The following is a 17586-nucleotide window of genomic DNA, read 5'->3' on the forward strand; positions in this document are numbered from 1 at the left end:
GAAACCAGTTTTTTACCAACATCTACTATTACAAAAACAGGGCACAAGCAACAAGTGATGTAATTGTAAAGTTGAGGTTCGTGGTGTACAAGATATGTCTGGAGCTATATATTATTTTCTAACCAACAAATGACCTAACTTTTTATTTCTAGGTAAAATCATTCATATATAATGGACAAAGATAAATTAGATCATGACGGATCGGAAGGGGAAGAATCTGAAAAATACCTTTGGGTGGCAGCACTTGTTATTGGAATTCTTTTAATACTTATGGTATTGGCAATAGCTAGCATTGCAATATGGAAGTATTTTAAAAAGGAAAACACAGCTGACCAGAATTGGGCAGGACCATCCCCATTGGCAGATGGGAATACGTTTGATGATATTAACATAAATTCATATGTTCTAGGCAGAAACAGGTCACTGTCATGTATAAGTACAGCCCCAATAGTAACCAATGAGTTGGAGGCTCCACAGAAAGATCATGCTTCTGAAAACACATCTAAAAGCCATTCTGAAGAGACAAGTACGGAAGAAGACAGTAAAATAAACAACATGCCAACTCTGCCATACATATCAAGTGAAACAACAAGCTTTTCTTCAGATGCATCTGAATCTCAAAAATGTAAACAGCATCTTAAAAGCTACTCTTTAAATGAGGAGATCTCTCTACCACCTCCACCAGATGACTTTCTGCAGTTTCCGCTACCTCCACCGATGGGCTACACAAATGAATTCCCTGTGCTGGCTGAAGAAAGCAATATGCAACCTTTGCCACTAAGAGAGATCCAACAAAGTGATGAACATTACAACCAGATTTTATTGGATCAAGCAAACACCATTTGTATGATTGATTCTACTCCCAGTACATACAATATTGATGATCAACTTTTACCACCACCTCCAGAGGACCTTTTGTGAAGCTCTTAATGAAAAGTACAGGTACATGCTTTGCTTGTTTCTAACGTATGCCAAAAAATAGAAAATGTTGTCTTACAGATTCAACACAACAAATGAGCTCTGTAAATGTACAATATTATGTTTAAAATAACAAGATACATTTGCCATACATTTACATATCCATCTTCATTAAATGCTTTTATGTTTTTGTTTTTTTTTTCCAATCAGTCCAGAGGTGTCTTACATCGTGTCCCGCGTCGTCCGGGCATCTGTCTTCGTGCCAGTGCTCTGACCAAAGGGTTGTGTACCCGTTTTTTTGTAAAGTGAAAGTTCTGAGTTTAGGTATGCTTCAAACCTGAATAGGCAAATGACACACCCTCTAGTTGTAGTTATGCTGTACCATGTAATTTATTTACCCGGCCTCCAATAGCTTACATAAAAAGCATTACATTAAAAAATAAAAGTATAAACAGCAAGAATGTAAAAAATTGAGGCACTAAGAAAACTTTCGGAAACAAGGTTAACACAATGACGTTTATTTGCAGCCAAAGATGTTTTCCACGATTCTGTATGAAGATGGGAAAAAATGAAAACCCTTCCTTACTTTGTTTAAAAAACAAACAAAAAAACATTAAATACAAACAATTTAAAAAAGGAAAAGGAGTTATGTTTATAGCCAAACCATCCAAAAATCTAGCCAAGAATTAAATAGTAAATTGGAATACACTTTTAGTGCCATAAAGAAGGATTTTATGCTACAAAAGCCAGTGGACAAAGAGTCTAAGAAGTATCTATCTAAAACATGCAGTGTCTACAAGGAAGCAATTCAAAATCAATACAGAATTTTTAATGCAGTACAAATTCTTCCATAAATCAACAGTGTATCTCTAAATCATGCTTTAATTAGCATATCGATCTGAAAATTTACATTAAAGTTTTTAGGGTAAAACATTTTTATTCAAGTGTGAATATAGATTTTTTTTTTTGTCCCAATGCTCACTCCTCGTTTGGGGATCAGCCTCACTGCTGGATTGGCTATGTAATGTTCTCAATAAATTTGAGTCAGCACTAGAAACTGCTCTGCAGTCCTACGAATAGCTGATCAGTTGGATGCAGAGCTCCAGCTCACAGCATCACAATGCAGCTGAAAGGCACGACTACCAGCAGCAAGCATCCCTAGGCAAGAGCTGGATAAACGCCCATCAGCCAATAGAACCGTCTGCATTAGCTATGTATTGATTCTGAATGGGAAGACTAAGTGGTAAGTTTTATTTATGACTTAACACATAAAAGGTCATGCAATGATCTATTCATGCCACTAATGTATTTGCTGCAGTAACATTAGAAGCCAATATTTCATGGATACAGCATTCAGAACAAGTGCAGCAAACACGTAGAATACTGATCTAATTCACTGACTTGTCCTACATATGTAAATAACTTTTTAATGTATACATATTAAAGTGTAAGGCAAGTCTACAGTATTTGAACAAATGTAAACCTATCTTCCTTCTCTTTTAATGCAATGAAGCTAAACAACAAAATCTAGTAATAACTAAAGTTTTAACTTAAAGTATACATGTGCCCATATTGAAGTTATCTAATGAATATTTGGTTGCAGGAAAACATGGAATACCAAATCAAGCCCTCACCAGGACTCTTGATTCTTTTATGCTCTGTACCAAACATCTTTTGTCTCTGCCCCTTGAAGTGTTCTTGCATTATGAAATATAGGAATGTTGACTGTTCGGGCAGCAGCCTGACTGCATTGCCACATGGACTCCAGGACAATATCACACACCTGAACTTGTCTTATAACCAGCTGTCTGATATAGACCACCAATTAACTAAGTTTACTAACCTGAGGTTTCTTGATCTTTCCCACAACTTACTCAACAACCTACCTTCCCATTTGCCAAGGTCTCTTTGGGAGTTGTATGCTTCAAACAACAGCATCAAAGTGCTTCATAAATTAGATACTGCATACCAGTGGAACCTAAAGGTGCTTGATCTCTCAAAAAACAGCCTGCAGAGGACAGTGTTTATTAACAATACGCTGATTAGTCTGCAGCTTCTGAACCTTAGTTTCAACCAGCTTTGGACTGTACCGACCAATATGCCAACTAATATACTAACAATAGATTTATCCAATAATTACTTAATACAGATATTACCTGGAACATTGGTGAGAATGACCAAGCTTCAGAAACTATTCTTGCACAACAACAGATTCACCTATATACCAACAAATGCTTTTGACCATCTAACACATTTATTAGAGATCACCCTGTACAACAACCCATGGTCCTGCAAAGACACAAAAGGCATGAACTATATTATGATATGGTCGGAAGAAAACAATATTGTAAATGGTTCTCCATGTGCCAATGAAAGATATGAAATCGGGCAATTTGCAACCGAAAATGAAGTTACTACTGACAACATTCCATTGTTTACTACAAGCCATTCCCCTTTCTTAGAGGTACAAGAGCACAAACAGTATAAAAAGATTCAATACCCAGAGGATGTAACTGTAGCCCAAGTTAATGCAAGCAGCATTCCACATGCAAGCACAGAGGACTCTTTAATGATAGATGGAAGCTCAGCAGATGAAATCATCCCTTTTGACTTTAATTATTTTGGGAATGAAAAAGACAATCAAAAAGATTCCAAGGAAATAGAGGAGACCAAAATCTTTGATTCCACAAGTATAGTAAGGTTTGATGATGTAATAAATGATAACAATTTAACCATGTCATTCACAACTGTGTCTGGAGAGATACGAGCCACAACAGTACAACTGAATGATTATGCACCCTCCTCAGCAGCACAGAAAGAGAAGTGTTTTGCAGTTCTGTCTTTCATACTTTTATTTATGAGGACCGTGTAAAAGCATGTTACAAATAGGGAAAAGGTTTACCAGCTTTTTAATAGGCTTGACAAAAGGTCTGCTATTCCTTCTTCAACTTTGCCAAGGATAAAGATTTACAAACCAGCACTGCTTTATTGAAAACCGAATGTGAATAATTTACTATCCCTCTACCAATGCAGATGTATCTAAAACATGTAATGCATATTCATAAAATAAATGTTTAACACATATCTGTTTGTTTTCATTGCTTAAACAACTGCATGCAAAAAAAAATATTAGTTTGACATAAAATCGAAACTGTATATGACAGAAGGAGCAGTAATCATCTATATAGAGTTATAGGGTATAATAATTATCAACAACGCAATGGTCTGTAAAATTCACTGTAACATTGTAAAACTGCATAGCCTAATAACTGAATCAGACATAGAAAACAGTTATATTATTTTCCTCCTAACCCTGAGCCGGTAACCATATAACCATATCATTGATTTCTACAGAACACACTCCATAGTATGATTTGATGGAGGAGGTGATGAAGAAGTGAAATCTCAGCCTAAACTGTGTCTGAGACCCACTAAAATTCACAGTAAAGAAACCAAAATGCCCAAAAGGAAAATTAGTTGAGAATTCCCCAAAGATTAATAGATAACCCATGCTACTCATTGTAAAAGTATAATTTTTTCCTTTAAAGCATTCCATTCCCTATGTCACCAATCTCTGCTGATGAGAGAAATCACAGCATGCAGCAGGGTACCAGAATCCATCAGCGAGGAGTGTCACCCTCCACAGGATCTTTAGTTCCCAGCATATAATTACTACTGCAAAGTATTATAATTTGAACTGTTCTAGATACAACATCTTGCCCCCTGTGCTTCTGTCACAAGCACAAAAAGAGGAAAAATATTTTTAATGGCAACACGACCATGAATGGAGTTGTTGGAGAATTCTTCTTCCTTCCTGCCCAGGTAATATCTCTTGGGCAAGGGTGTATTTAGATCACGAGCAAAATCTTAATGGAAACATCAATTATGGCATTTTCTACTGTAAATAGAGCTAAAGGTATATTTAGGGAAAAAAACAATTTAAACAAACTTTCAGACATTTTAATTTATACCCATAAACATACCGTAATCAACACACTTTTCACTTCATATTCTACTTAATGAAACATGGGAATAAAATCCACTATTTAAGGAGGTTAAATAAAACCTTCAATTAAAAGAAGCTCTCCCTGAATACCCAATTTAGCAACACAAATAAACAGCTAAAGGTTCTCTAGAAAAATAATATTATTAATGGACAACATTATTATACCAATTGCTAAAAAAGTAAGCCACACATGGGAAAACAATTGGTTAACCTAATTCTATTCTCTCCCTATACCAAAAGTTGTTAAAACTAATTACTAACCATACAAAGTTGCATTTTTTTTTTGTTCTTGCCAGCAGGTACATGGAAGAAAAAAAAAAAACATGAAGCTCTCAGATAATAGATAATAATCAACATGATTGACATCAATAGAAACAAGCCCCTGTTGCTTTTAACAGAATACACAATGGAGCTTTCATCCTGATCTTGGTTACATATACCTAGTAACTCTTCTAATCTGATGCCAATAATATGACAACACAGTATATCCATTACAGTAACAATCAGTCTGCTAGCTAAACTGGTAGCAGAACAACAAGAAGAAATATAAAAACCAGAACGCCACAATCATTTTATAACCTTTTATGACATTCAATCTCATTGCATATGACATCTACTCGGTTCATAAGTTTAAAGAATGCAAAATTCTGCTGCAAATGGAAAGGAAGGACGAACATGTATCATCCACCAGGTTTTAACTAAAGAATGGTGTGTTCTATTATCAGTACCAGTAAATCTACGCAAATTAAGAGCCAATAATGATAGTTACAAATATGTTTTCAACTGTACATATAATTACCATTAACAAATCTGTACTAAAGTTCTTTATTAGCTGCCATTTACTAATTAGAGTTTAAAAAAAAAAAAAACATTTGGCACTATTTTTTTTGTGATTACAGGACAGTTTATTATAAATTTTATGTTAGAGTAATGCCACCAAAATTAAAATATCAATTCTGTCTCACAAAACTGTATGCTGTAATTCATGAGTTATCACTCGCACTCATTCGTACTAAGAAGATGGCTGGACATAGCCTCAGAATAATGCAATCCCGCATTTTTCTAAACCCCAAGATTGCTATGACATTTTAATAAACCTTTCCTGATTATCACATTTTCTATTGCAGTTAATATTGCAAACAGATAAAAGAAAGCAACAGCTATAACAGTGTATATATGTTTGCTATCTCACTCTTGCTCTCTGCTCATGGAGACTGAACACCGCATCAGATCAATATAATTAGCAAATCCTAAATCAGATTAAACATATAGAAAGGTAAAACTACAGTGCAAGAAATTAAAGCACTACTGTATTTAGATATCTAAATATGGCAACTCACCTTCTTGCAATATAATAGAAAACAGGATTTCCAGCTTTTGATGTCCCTGCTTGGTAGAATATATTTATGGTTTTTAATGCTTTGAATTCTTCTTTCTCGTGTACCTGATGCCTATAAAACATATTGGTGGTAACAGAATTAACCTATTAGTCGGAGCAGAAAACAAAAACTGACAAAGACACTATTATCTCCAGAAAGATTCCATAATTACCGAGTCATAAATTCTTCAAACTTGGAACTTGTGAGATTTAGACTTGACCAATGAGTGTCTGCCACAGGTTTGTGTTCTGGAGGTCCAAGATAAGCAAGTAATGTTGCCATTTTGTCAAATGGTCTCCTTCCAACAGCTTTGTGGTCCCTTGCAAATAAAAACCAGAAATATATTACTCTAAACTAAACTAGTGTATTTTTAATCTTATTTTTTATTTGATAATACCTACCCAAACTGTTTCAATTGCACATAATATATTTTCAAATAAGCTCCAATACTTTTTACTGCAAGGAGGAAGTCTCTAAAACATAAGAATCATACTAGATTTTCAAACAGTCCCTATAAAATAAAACCTAAATATTTACTGGAATAGATGCCGTGCCCAATACTAACTGGGGCAACTAGATCCCCTTATCCGATGACTGAGGAAAACAAGAACCTGCTGGGTAAGAAAACTTGCTACAATCGTTTACCCCGAACCAGGTTCGACGTAGCTAAAAATAGAAACGCGTTACAGAGCAATCTGATTGTCATACAACATTGTATGACAATCGGATTACAACAAAAAAATCACTTACCTTGTCCAAGCAGCTCCTCCGGAGACATCTTCAGTCTTCAACCGGCATGTGCAGTGACGATCTCCGGGGTTTCCCGGTGACGTCGTTGCAAGCGTCCGTGCGGGCGGGAGGCGGGGCAGGAAATTGAATTCAATACAAAGTGATTTGAATACAAAAAAGCTGTATCGAGTCCAATACAAAAAAATCTTTATATAATATATAATTTTATTATATATATATATATATATATATAATAAAATTATTAATAATTTTTTAAAGTTTATTATTAAATTTTGGACATATTTCGGTGAGTTATGCCTAAGTATTATAGCCTACAATCTCATATAAATTTCCATGCAAAAAATGTAACGCTTTTTGCATGGAAGTACGCAAAGAATTAGAACTCCCGGCGTTTGTGTACGCGTCCCTCGACGATTCCTGATGTCAGTGCATACGCCCGTCGACGGGGGTCGTAGGGAGAAATTCAAATATTTTGTATTGGATTCAATACAAAGTCCTGTATCCAATCCAATATAATACAAAATATATTTATGTGGTTTTGTCTATAGGTATGCGACGTTGGACTCTGTTTTAAAATTTACCACACTAGGGAGGTGTTTTAGAAAAATAAGGTAGATTTTGCAACTTCTAATATTCTTGCAATTACTCCGATTGTAGTTTCCAGGCTTGAAGGTGGTCTGTTCAAAGAGAGCTCCTTTGACTGCATGTTGTAGGTAAACTGCAAAATCTTCCAAGTGCAAACAGGCCAGGAATCAACTCCAGACCTATGTACTTAATTGATGAAATAGCAAAGGTTATATGGGTTTGGAGTCAAATGTCCAATTACCTTTGGCCCCTTTAAAAGGAGGGTGGTACATATTATTGTCATTCCTAAATCCTTCCTCAAATTTGGATGTGGATGTACCCTAAAATTCAAACTGAGAGTCTACACTTAATGTCTGTATTATTTTATAACTGTAATTTGAATATGTTTCAGTAAAAAGGTAAAGTAACAAAACTGTTGTGGGCTTCCAATTATTATTGGACATAACTGTATACTGCAGACTCTCCTACCTTAGTTTGAACAATATCCTCTATTTACCACAAAAAAGCAATAGTTTTTTACACTCCAGCATTTAGAAACTGTGTAGTGCAGTAAAAAGAGTTCTACATCAAGGTAATACAAGATACTTGTTGGCAAGTTAATATTAATGGTAACAGACATCCTTTCTTACCTTCGTGCAGCATCAAAGTTGTTTTTCACAAATTCATTAAAAGGGCGCATATGCTCCTCTTTTGTAAACAAGACATGGTTGGCAATGCTCTGGAGAATCTAACATAAAAAATATTATTTGCACATAAATTTTACCAATGTTAAATCATGATAAACAGTAATATAATGAACAAAAACATTTCCTAGGCAGTGCATTATCCAAAACTGGACTGAAGACAAAGCAGTAGCCATCTTACTGTGCACCGATATAAACAGATTATTAAATATGTAAAAAGGTTGACACAGAAGCTCTGCTTTTAGCGTCAACACTAGATGGTATTCCCTTTATGGTAAACAATTCAATTGCTGTTGTCAACCAATTTACATAACAAGCTGTTGGAAGGCATATTTCATAGATGCATAGAATGTTTTCATGTACAAAAAAATCAAAAAAAAAAAAACATAAGATATTTTGTCTGTAATGTGCACTGGTACCTTTTTTTGGCAAAGATGAGCACAACCATTCGTGTGTTAATCATCTAAGGTGTGTACATAGATATGGACAGATAATTCTTCTCTCCTATCTAAATTATGGGGTGGAGTCTAAAGACTGTGCTAAAATATGATGCCCCCTGAATTATAAGGCAAGACGTTACCTTAGACATTAGCTTCAAGCCACGTTCAATTCTGGGAGGTGGCTTCTTATCCAATATCCCTGCTTCATAAGGAGATACAATGGCCGGGTTAATGAACCTAAGGAACATAGCACTTCCAACTGCACCAATGCTGTTCTGGGGAAACCTCTGGCTCACAACCTGCAGAACACAGCAAGCACATACACTGTATGTTTAATAGTAGAATAAAAAAAAAAAAAAAAAAAAAAAAAAAAAGCCCGATATTTGGCCGATGTCGATTATCGGGCGATAAAAATCTGCCGTGTGTACGTAGCTTTATAACAGCCAGCCAGGACTGGAATTGTTTACTTAACAATCTACATGGAACAATAACAAACCAATAATGTTTTTAATGCCTGCCCCGAAGCATGAAAAAGCTATACCATTCACACACTTCTTTAAGAGGTACTGAAGTGTGTAACTCGCAAAAGCACATCGGAAGCCAAATACTATTTTGGAAACATATATTCCTAACTAATGCAAATTAAGCTGATCTCTGGCTTTAATTTCAATCGTACAGTTATGCAGGCTTTTTAATGAAATAGCTCAAAATTATTTCACTGTCCACTATGTTTCTCAGAGTGTGCAGTAGAAGCAGCAGCAGGTCAAGCAGTCCTTTTCCTCTGACAAACATCTAGACGTTTTCTGGGTCTGTTATGGGCCAATCATTTGCCTGTCATGTGACACTTGGTTTTCAGTTCCTTCTATCATAAACACTCTACAGCTCAGGAATTATTGGAGCATACACTCCCTAAGACATCCACTTATTAAGGCATTTTGATATTTGCTTAGCATCTCCCAACAGTGATCTCACAGCTTCCATCAGGGCTTAAGATTTACTGAGGTAGGGTGTTGTGATGTTTCCAATAAGCCATATACATAACCTTGAATGCCCCCCTCCCACACAAAATGATCCCCCAGCAATGCAGTGAAAAACACAAAGATACAGTGAAGGTATGTCATGAAAATGTAAACATATTATTTAAACATTTTATTAAGATGTTAATGAGGGGGCAACAGAAGCAGAAAAGGCAAAACATAAGCAGATAAAAACCACAACCGATATACAACACAGATACACCCTAATATTATAGGAACTATTTGCTCTCAAGTGCAGAAAGGTTTTTGACTTGTGGGCCATTGGTGTTGTGGACGGTAACCACTCCTTTTATGGAATGGGGCTTAGGGACCAATTGGAAAGTACCCAGACACCCAAACCTAAAGGTAAAATGTTCACCTCTTAAGTGCATGTAAACCTTAATCATGAAGTTCAATTATTAGCTCCCTTTAGGCCTGTTAAGTATATCATTAAAAGTTCTGTCAAATCGGATGAGTGCAAGAAAATGACCTGTCTATCTTGCCAGAAAACTAATAAACTTACTTTTTGTGCTTCAGTACAGATATGAGGAGAGGGGGAGATTCAGTCCTAACACATCATTGCCTGGAGTGACAACGCTTTCACAGATACAGAACAGTGATTTAGATTGTCACACCAGGGTCAGATACACAAATCACACCTATCCATACCCTGTTTGGGTTATACTTTATAAGTAGCAAGGTTAATAATTACAAAATGCTTGCAATGATACCCAAATTGTACTACTAAAACATTTAACTAAACATTTCTTAATATAATGCTGGCCTCCAAAATATAAAAATATTTGTTTAAAAAACTTTTTTTTGGTGATTTATCACATATTTTCTTGTGTGTCCCTCTGCTTGCAGTATGACAGCTTTTTCTGCATGATACCTGACAGAAGACTGCGGGTCAGTGCCCAATCTCATACAGTGCAAAAATGAGATTGAATCCTGCATCACTGTGGGGGCTTTCCACAAAAGGAAAAGACTCAGAACACTCTGATGGTAGTCACAAGATGAGTAGCAAATCTTATCCTTATGTGAAACAAAAAGAGTAAGGAATGGCATGTCGTGCTAGGTCCAACAAAACCACTCCAAATCATGTTTTCCCAGCTCCTATTTAATTACTGGATGCCATTTTCTGCAGGAAATTTGTTTTTCTTTAAAACAGCTTATTGTAATAAAACCTACAGAGAACCCTTAAAAATGAAACTGTAGTTTTTAAAAATTTCACAATGGAAAACAACTCAACTTAGAAAATCACATATAGAAGATGTTTAAGAAGTCATTTTAGCGGGTAGTATGTGCATTAGTATAGCTAGTTTTTCTCTGTGTTTTCACAGTGGATGAGAGGTTTTCTTTAGGGAACAATAAGAGTTGCATGAGAATAGTCCATAAGAAACAGATTCGGGCAGAGATCAAAGTCAGAAGCATGAGGTGCTGGTTGGATTTTGGCAGTGGTTCCATGTAGGGACAATGGAGGAAAATGGGCACCAGCAGCCTTAAAAATCGGAAGTTAGGTAGTATAGGTGGTGAGGAAAGGGTGCCAGAGAATATGCCAGAAAATAAAGTGTTGAGGAAGAAGGAACACCTAAGTGTCAGGAAAACATTTATACAGTGAGGGAAACAAGTATTTGATCCTCTGCTGATTTTGTACGTTTGCTCTCTGACAAAGATGACCAGTGCATAATTGTAATGGTAAGTTTATTGTAGCTGTGAGAGACAGAAAAACAACAAAAGAACCCTCAAATCCAAGTGCTCAAAAGTCAGAGCTTGATGTGCATTGCAATGAGTGAAATAAGGTGTCTTCACTGTATGCAGGTCTTGGCCAAACTAGTCACCATGGCCAAGACCATAGAGCTGTCTAAGGATGTGAGGGACAAGATTGTAGACCTACACAAGGCTGGACTAGGCTACAAGACTATTGCCAAGCAGCTAGGTGAGAAGGTGACAACAGTTGGGGCCTTAAGTCACAAATGGAAGAAACACAAAATAACTGTCAATCTCCCTTGGTCTGGGGCTCCATGCAAGATCTCCCCTCGTGGAGTTGCAATGATCATGAGAACGGTGACAAAGCAGCCCAGAACTACACGGGGGGAACTTGTCAATGATCGAAGGGCAGCTCGGACCATAGTCACCAAGAAAACAATTGGTAACACACTGCGCCGTGAAGGCCTGAAATCTTGCAGAACCCGCAAGGTCCCCCTGCTAAAGACAGCACATGTACAGGCCTGTCTGCAGTTTGCCAATGAACATCTGAATGATCCAGAGGAGAACTGGGTGAAACTGTTGTGGTCAGAGGAGACCAAAATTGAGCTCTTTGGAATCAACCTAACTCACCGTGTTTGGAGGAGAAGGAATGCTGCCTATGACACCAAGAACACCATCCCCACTGTCAAACATGGAGGTGGTCACATTACGCTTTGGGGGTGTTTTTCTGCTAAGGGGACAAGAGACCATCTCCGCATCAAAGGGAAATGGATAGGGCCATGTACCGTCAAATCTTGGGTGAGCACCTCCTTCCTCAGCCAGGGCATTGGAAATGAGCCGTGGATGGGTATTCCAGCATGGCAATGACCCAAAACACACGGCCAAGGCAACAAAGGAGTGGCTCAAGAAGAAGCACATGAAGGTCCTGGAGTGGCCTAGCCAGTCTCCAGACTGGTTGATAGGGGATCAAATACTTATTTCACGCATTACAATGCACATCAAGCTCTGACTTTTGAGCACTGGGTTTGTGGTTATTGTGTCTCTCACACCTACAATAAACCCACCAATACCATTATAGACTGGTCATTTTTTTAACAGGACAAACGTGCAAAATCAGAAGGGAAACAAATACCTCTTTCCCTCACTGTAGAAATATTTATTTAAGCACAAAAAAAACGACTGGTGATTACCGAACTAGTTCCTTTTAAAATGCACTTTAAATCAAAACATTTTTTCCCACCTAAAAATAAAAAAGTCAGTATAAATCCAAAAGAGAACAAAATGTGTCCGATATATAAACTATTTTATTCACACACAGTAGCCTGAAATAAATCTCAGGTTACATATACCGGTACCCTAAAGCTGTTCCCTTGGGTAAAAGTGTTTTATTATGATCATTCATCTGGGGAGACAATCATCAAGTGTATGTACACATCTAAAGACCTGGTAGGACTTCTTGAGAAAACACTAAAATTTCTGACAAGATCAACAGTTCATTTATTTACATTCCAGAAAAATATATATAAAATAGATATAAATAAAACAGCTCAACTGGTATATTTACCAGTTTAGAAGAGAGCAAATAAAATCCTTGTTAGGGTTTACACATACCCGATACTATAACAAATTATTGTAATAATGCAAGTCAAAATAAATCGTAGTACTTACCTGACCTTGAGCTGTAGATTTGGGATAAGAAAAGGTCTAAAGCTTAGCCAATGGGAAATTTAAAACAATTTACATTTCACATGTTCATTAACAGATAACAGTAAGAAAAAGACCCCTTTTCAGAAAAGAAATGGCCTATACACCCCAAGCATCTAAAAAGCAACAGATGTGGTGCACCATAGAGTCTAAAAAATAGTATACAACCAAACTCTGCATTATGTATTGTCAACAATACTCAAGCAGTAAAGCCAAAACCATATTCTTATCTTTTGTATCATTCAGTCACACAGAAGAGGAGCAAAACTAAAAGAATTTCAGTGTGTTAATTGAAATGAAAGCTTTCTGAGCCAGAATTAGTAGAATGATTTTTTGACAGTGAAGGACTGGAGTGAAGATGTTTTAACAAATAAATAGAACATAACGAAAGCGGTTTAGGTTTATTTTGGTTCCAAATTTTTTGTTGTGTTGGGGAAGAAAATGGCTAAGAGAAAGTTCTACAAACTTACTGATTTTTTGTTTTCCTTTTTTTCTTTTATTGTAGCTTTATTCAGTAGGGAGTGGCAAGTTGCCTACAGGACAGAGATGAGCACAAACAAGTCACAGCACCAACTACACAAAGCAAAATAAAAAAAATTAAATAAAAACAAAAACACAATGTGGTCTCTCACATACAGATATACTGAGCAGAATGTAACACACAGTCATGGAATAAAGTCATGTTTTTTTATGAATTTAAAATTACATAAACTGCTATTACACACTTCCAATCAATTCTACTATTTCTGGTAATGCTCTTTATCATGTCAATGAACAAACCAAAATTCAAGTTCCTAGTTTTTATAGTTTGTCTTGAAGTAGGCAAAATTTCCCCACAACAACAGCATGGATGTATATGATTTTACACTTACACTTTACACTTCTGAGAGTTAAAAACTACAGCCATGTAAACAGAAATGTTGCAATAAAACTGGGTACATAAGAATATGCAATGCATTGGTGAAACACCTTTTAAAGATGGAATGCAAAAGCTAAAACAAAGATACACTTAGCCAAATTCAAACAGGCAGCTGTTCACACAGCAGAACCACTGACTGTAGCAACCAATTGTCAAAACCACTGCTCTACGCCACTAGACTGGTCTAGCATTGACAGTAAGCACGCTGAGCAACTGGGAGCAGTTACCTGCATGGTTTTCAACTGCCCATTTGAATTTGGCCTTAACAAGTTGTCTTGGCTACTTCTTGGCCATTTCTAAATTTTTAACAGCACTACTTGTATAGTGAATCCTGGGTTCTATGCCAGAAATGTCACATTACATCAGCATTGCAAACTACAGCACCATAGAGCACCTATGGCTGTAGGAAATAAGTCCTGACAAAAGCCTGTGGTTGTAAAACAATGAAACTACGACAAAGTCACTGTGCTGGAAGAGAAAATGTTGGGGCTCCATAGAACAAAATCACAGAAAAATTAGGAAGAGTAAAAATGAAGAGCATGAGTGCCAACAATAATGACACAGGAACGGTTTTCCTCTGTTCGCACCTGTAAACTGCTTGATCATTCTATATCTGGATTAAGATGCCTCTAAAACCGTTTTCCTTTATAAATGCTTCTGACTTGCATTTGACTTTCTACTTTAATTTAGGTAAATCTGCACTCTCACGCACAGTTTGCTGTATTTTTGACATTAGGTGTGGGTAAATCTTAAACTTTTTTTCTCTTAAATTGTATATTTAAAACATTTTTTAACAGTTCTAAAAGTGGGAAAAAAATATCAGTTCATTCTGCCAGAAATCAGGTCAGCTGATAACTGTGATTTTTGTCAGTGCTGCATACTAGTGGTAAGAAATGCATTCTGTAGGCAGACAACCACTGGTCTTAAGTATTGGAAGACTCAGACTTTATGTTTTCAGAGACTTCCATGAGACATTAATGAAATTTTATAAAGTAAACCCTATTCAAAAAGTTCTTTAAATTGTCCATATTAAACCAATCTTTCATTGTTGTTGTGTATCTCATAGATTATAAACTCTTCGGGGCGGGGTCCTCTCCTACTCCTGGGTCACTTCTCTGTATCTGTCATTTGCACTCCCTATTTGATGTACAGCACTGCATATTATGTTTGCACTATATAAATACTGTTTATTAATAATATCCAAGACAATAAAGAAATAGTAAAAAGAAAAAGAAAACATAGTAAATAAGGCATCTATTGACAGCAGAAATCCAGTGTCAACTCACTTACTTGTAGAACATTTATACATTTTTTAACATAATATTCACAGTAAAATTACTCATTTCTCAGTTAAATCCAATTCAAAACATGGGCAAATCTAGTAGGGGATCTTTGTAAATCTTGTTTGAATGCATTTAAAATAAGACCCTGTTTATTGCTGCTTACAGCATCATTTGCTAAACAAGCAGTAAGGTAGTAACACATTTGTCCATTTTCTGCACACATCTCCCTGCACGTGTCTTTCATTTTTTTATATGACTTTACACCCTCTGACATATCTCTTTAAAATGAACAGAACTGATATAAAAGTGTAGATGCTGGCCCCATTATTAAGAAATTTTGATACCAAAGGTTAAAACTTTGGCATGGGCAAATGATAAGGAAACAGAAAAAGGGACAGAAACAAGTACAAATATTTTTATAATTTTCAAAGCCTAAAATTAAGAAACCAAAAAATAATTATAATCGCTACTTAGTAATTACAGTAACAGATGTTTTATTGGCTGTACTGGCTGTGTTAACTTTAAATAAATGAGTATATATTACAGGAAAGGATGACACTCTAGCACAGACTATTAATGTAAAATTCATCACAAAAGAACCTGTATAAATTCCCATGATGTTCCTTTGGAAGTCTGAATTTCTACATGGTCAGCAAAACTAAAGCTACTGCTAAAAACTCCTGGGAACAGGATTGTATATCAATGAAACGTAGAACAGAAAACTGCATTACTATTTGCACAATCAGTTTAACGACATGGTGTAAAAAAGGACCATTTTATTTAAACCAAGATGTACAAATACACGTTTTGCTAACATTGCGTATTTTGCAGGCAATCTCACACACAGAAGTGGAATGTTAAATCTCTCAAAATTAGCAAGTCCCAAAATAGCCAACACTCTTAAAAAATCTTTGTTAAGATTTTTCATCTGTACTTGTTCTTAATTTTAACACAAGTAAGGAGACATTATATATACGCACACTTTTCAGAATACCAAAATAAAAAATTGAGTCCCAATAAATCAATCAAATATGCTTATGATCATGTAAAGGATTAAAAACATCCCAGATAAAACATTATAGCGATAAAATATTAAAAGATAGACAAAATAATACAGCAAACTGAATTATAAATAACAAAACAGCAATAAATTGTCAGACTCACACACAAAATCACATCTTAAGTTTATTGCACCGCATTGAAAACCAAAATGTTGCCACACACTAGAGCAGGGATCGGCAACCTTTACTGTCAAAAGAGCCATTTTGCTCCCTCTTTCACTAAAGAAAAATAGTCTGGAGCTGCAAAACGTAACACAGCTTTTTTTGAAAAAATACGGTACATTGTGGGATTAAATCTTAAAAAACTTACCTTAGAACAGGGTAGATTTTTTGATGAGTTTTTGTATGTTCTGACGATGGCCTAATGATGAAATTTTAGGGGGTGCTAGCCACATGTGTCCCCCACTTGTACCTCTAATTTTGTTCACCTGTACGCCCCTCCCCCAATTCCTAAAAAATTGGGGTTCAGGTGCTATAAGCCTCCAGCAATGTGTAACAGGGTAGATTTTTTTGATGGGCAAAGTACTTTATGTTCTGACGATGGCCCAACTATGAAATTTTAGGGGGTGTTAGTCATAGGTGTCCCCCACTTGCACCTACATTTTTAGTTTTGTACAACTCCCCTTTCTAGAGAAATTAGGGTTCAAAGTAGGGAAGGGGACAGTGTATTGTAGTATAATATTTCTAGTTTTGTGACAGGTAGGTATAAATTTGAGGTTCGCACCTCCTTGCTATGTAAGTCGCCCCGGGACTACATCATTTGTATGTTTAATTTCGGGCTTCCAGACACACCTACTTTTAAAACAGCAACCCTGATGTTCAATTTTAACTATTTTTTCTAATTTAACCCCCATATTTTGAAAGCTGTTAAAGGTGGGGGGGGTGAAATTTGGGGTACCTGCTAGCTATGAGGGTCCCCTTTGTACCCTGAAATTTCAAGTCAGTAGGGCTTACTATTTAGGAGATATGGAGGTTTGTACTGGGAGAGATGAAAGGCATCATTCATACACAAAACACAGCTGTGAAACTTTCCTGACGATGACATCATTGTATACGCCCCCTGGTAGATTTATTTCACAGGTTGAATTCCCCTTCTCTGCAGTGTCTACAGGAGGAAGAAGATCCCCCAATC

The 17586-nt window shown here is 36.3% G+C and overlaps 2 protein-coding genes across 3 annotated transcripts in view; one reads left to right on the top strand and one right to left on the bottom strand.

Moving 5' to 3' along the window:
* The window catches only part of NF1 (neurofibromin 1), a 102807-nt gene that overhangs the window by 35165 nt on the left and 50056 nt on the right, over nt 1–17586 (bottom strand). Inside the window, exons 30-35 of the mRNA XM_072404986.1 lie at nt 13662–13724; nt 8902–9060; nt 8268–8365; nt 7700–7817; nt 6476–6657; nt 6265–6375 (exon numbers count right to left, since the gene is read on the bottom strand). Of these exons, the coding sequence (XP_072261087.1) occupies nt 6265–6375; nt 6476–6657; nt 7700–7817; nt 8268–8365; nt 8902–9060; nt 13662–13724 (731 nt within the window). The remainder of the gene's footprint in view (nt 1–6264; nt 6376–6475; nt 6658–7699; nt 7818–8267; nt 8366–8901; nt 9061–13661; nt 13725–17586) is intronic.
* On the top strand, nt 802–4002 carry OMG (oligodendrocyte myelin glycoprotein). Of its 2 annotated transcripts, none has more exons than XM_072415407.1 (2): nt 802–942; nt 2522–4002. In XM_072415407.1, the coding sequence occupies exon 2, from the start codon at nt 2528–2530 to the stop codon at nt 3788–3790; it is 1263 nt and encodes a 420-aa protein (XP_072271508.1). In that variant the 5' UTR covers nt 802–942; nt 2522–2527; the 3' UTR covers nt 3791–4002. The 2 variants fall into 2 exon arrangements, with proteins under 2 accessions (XP_072271508.1, XP_072271518.1); XM_072415417.1 differs by lacking the exon at nt 802–942 and adding an exon at nt 1575–2161.

This window comes from Pyxicephalus adspersus, chromosome 1, assembly GCF_032062135.1.
Source record: "Pyxicephalus adspersus chromosome 1, UCB_Pads_2.0, whole genome shotgun sequence".
NCBI classification, from domain to species: Eukaryota; Metazoa; Chordata; class Amphibia; order Anura; family Pyxicephalidae; genus Pyxicephalus; species Pyxicephalus adspersus.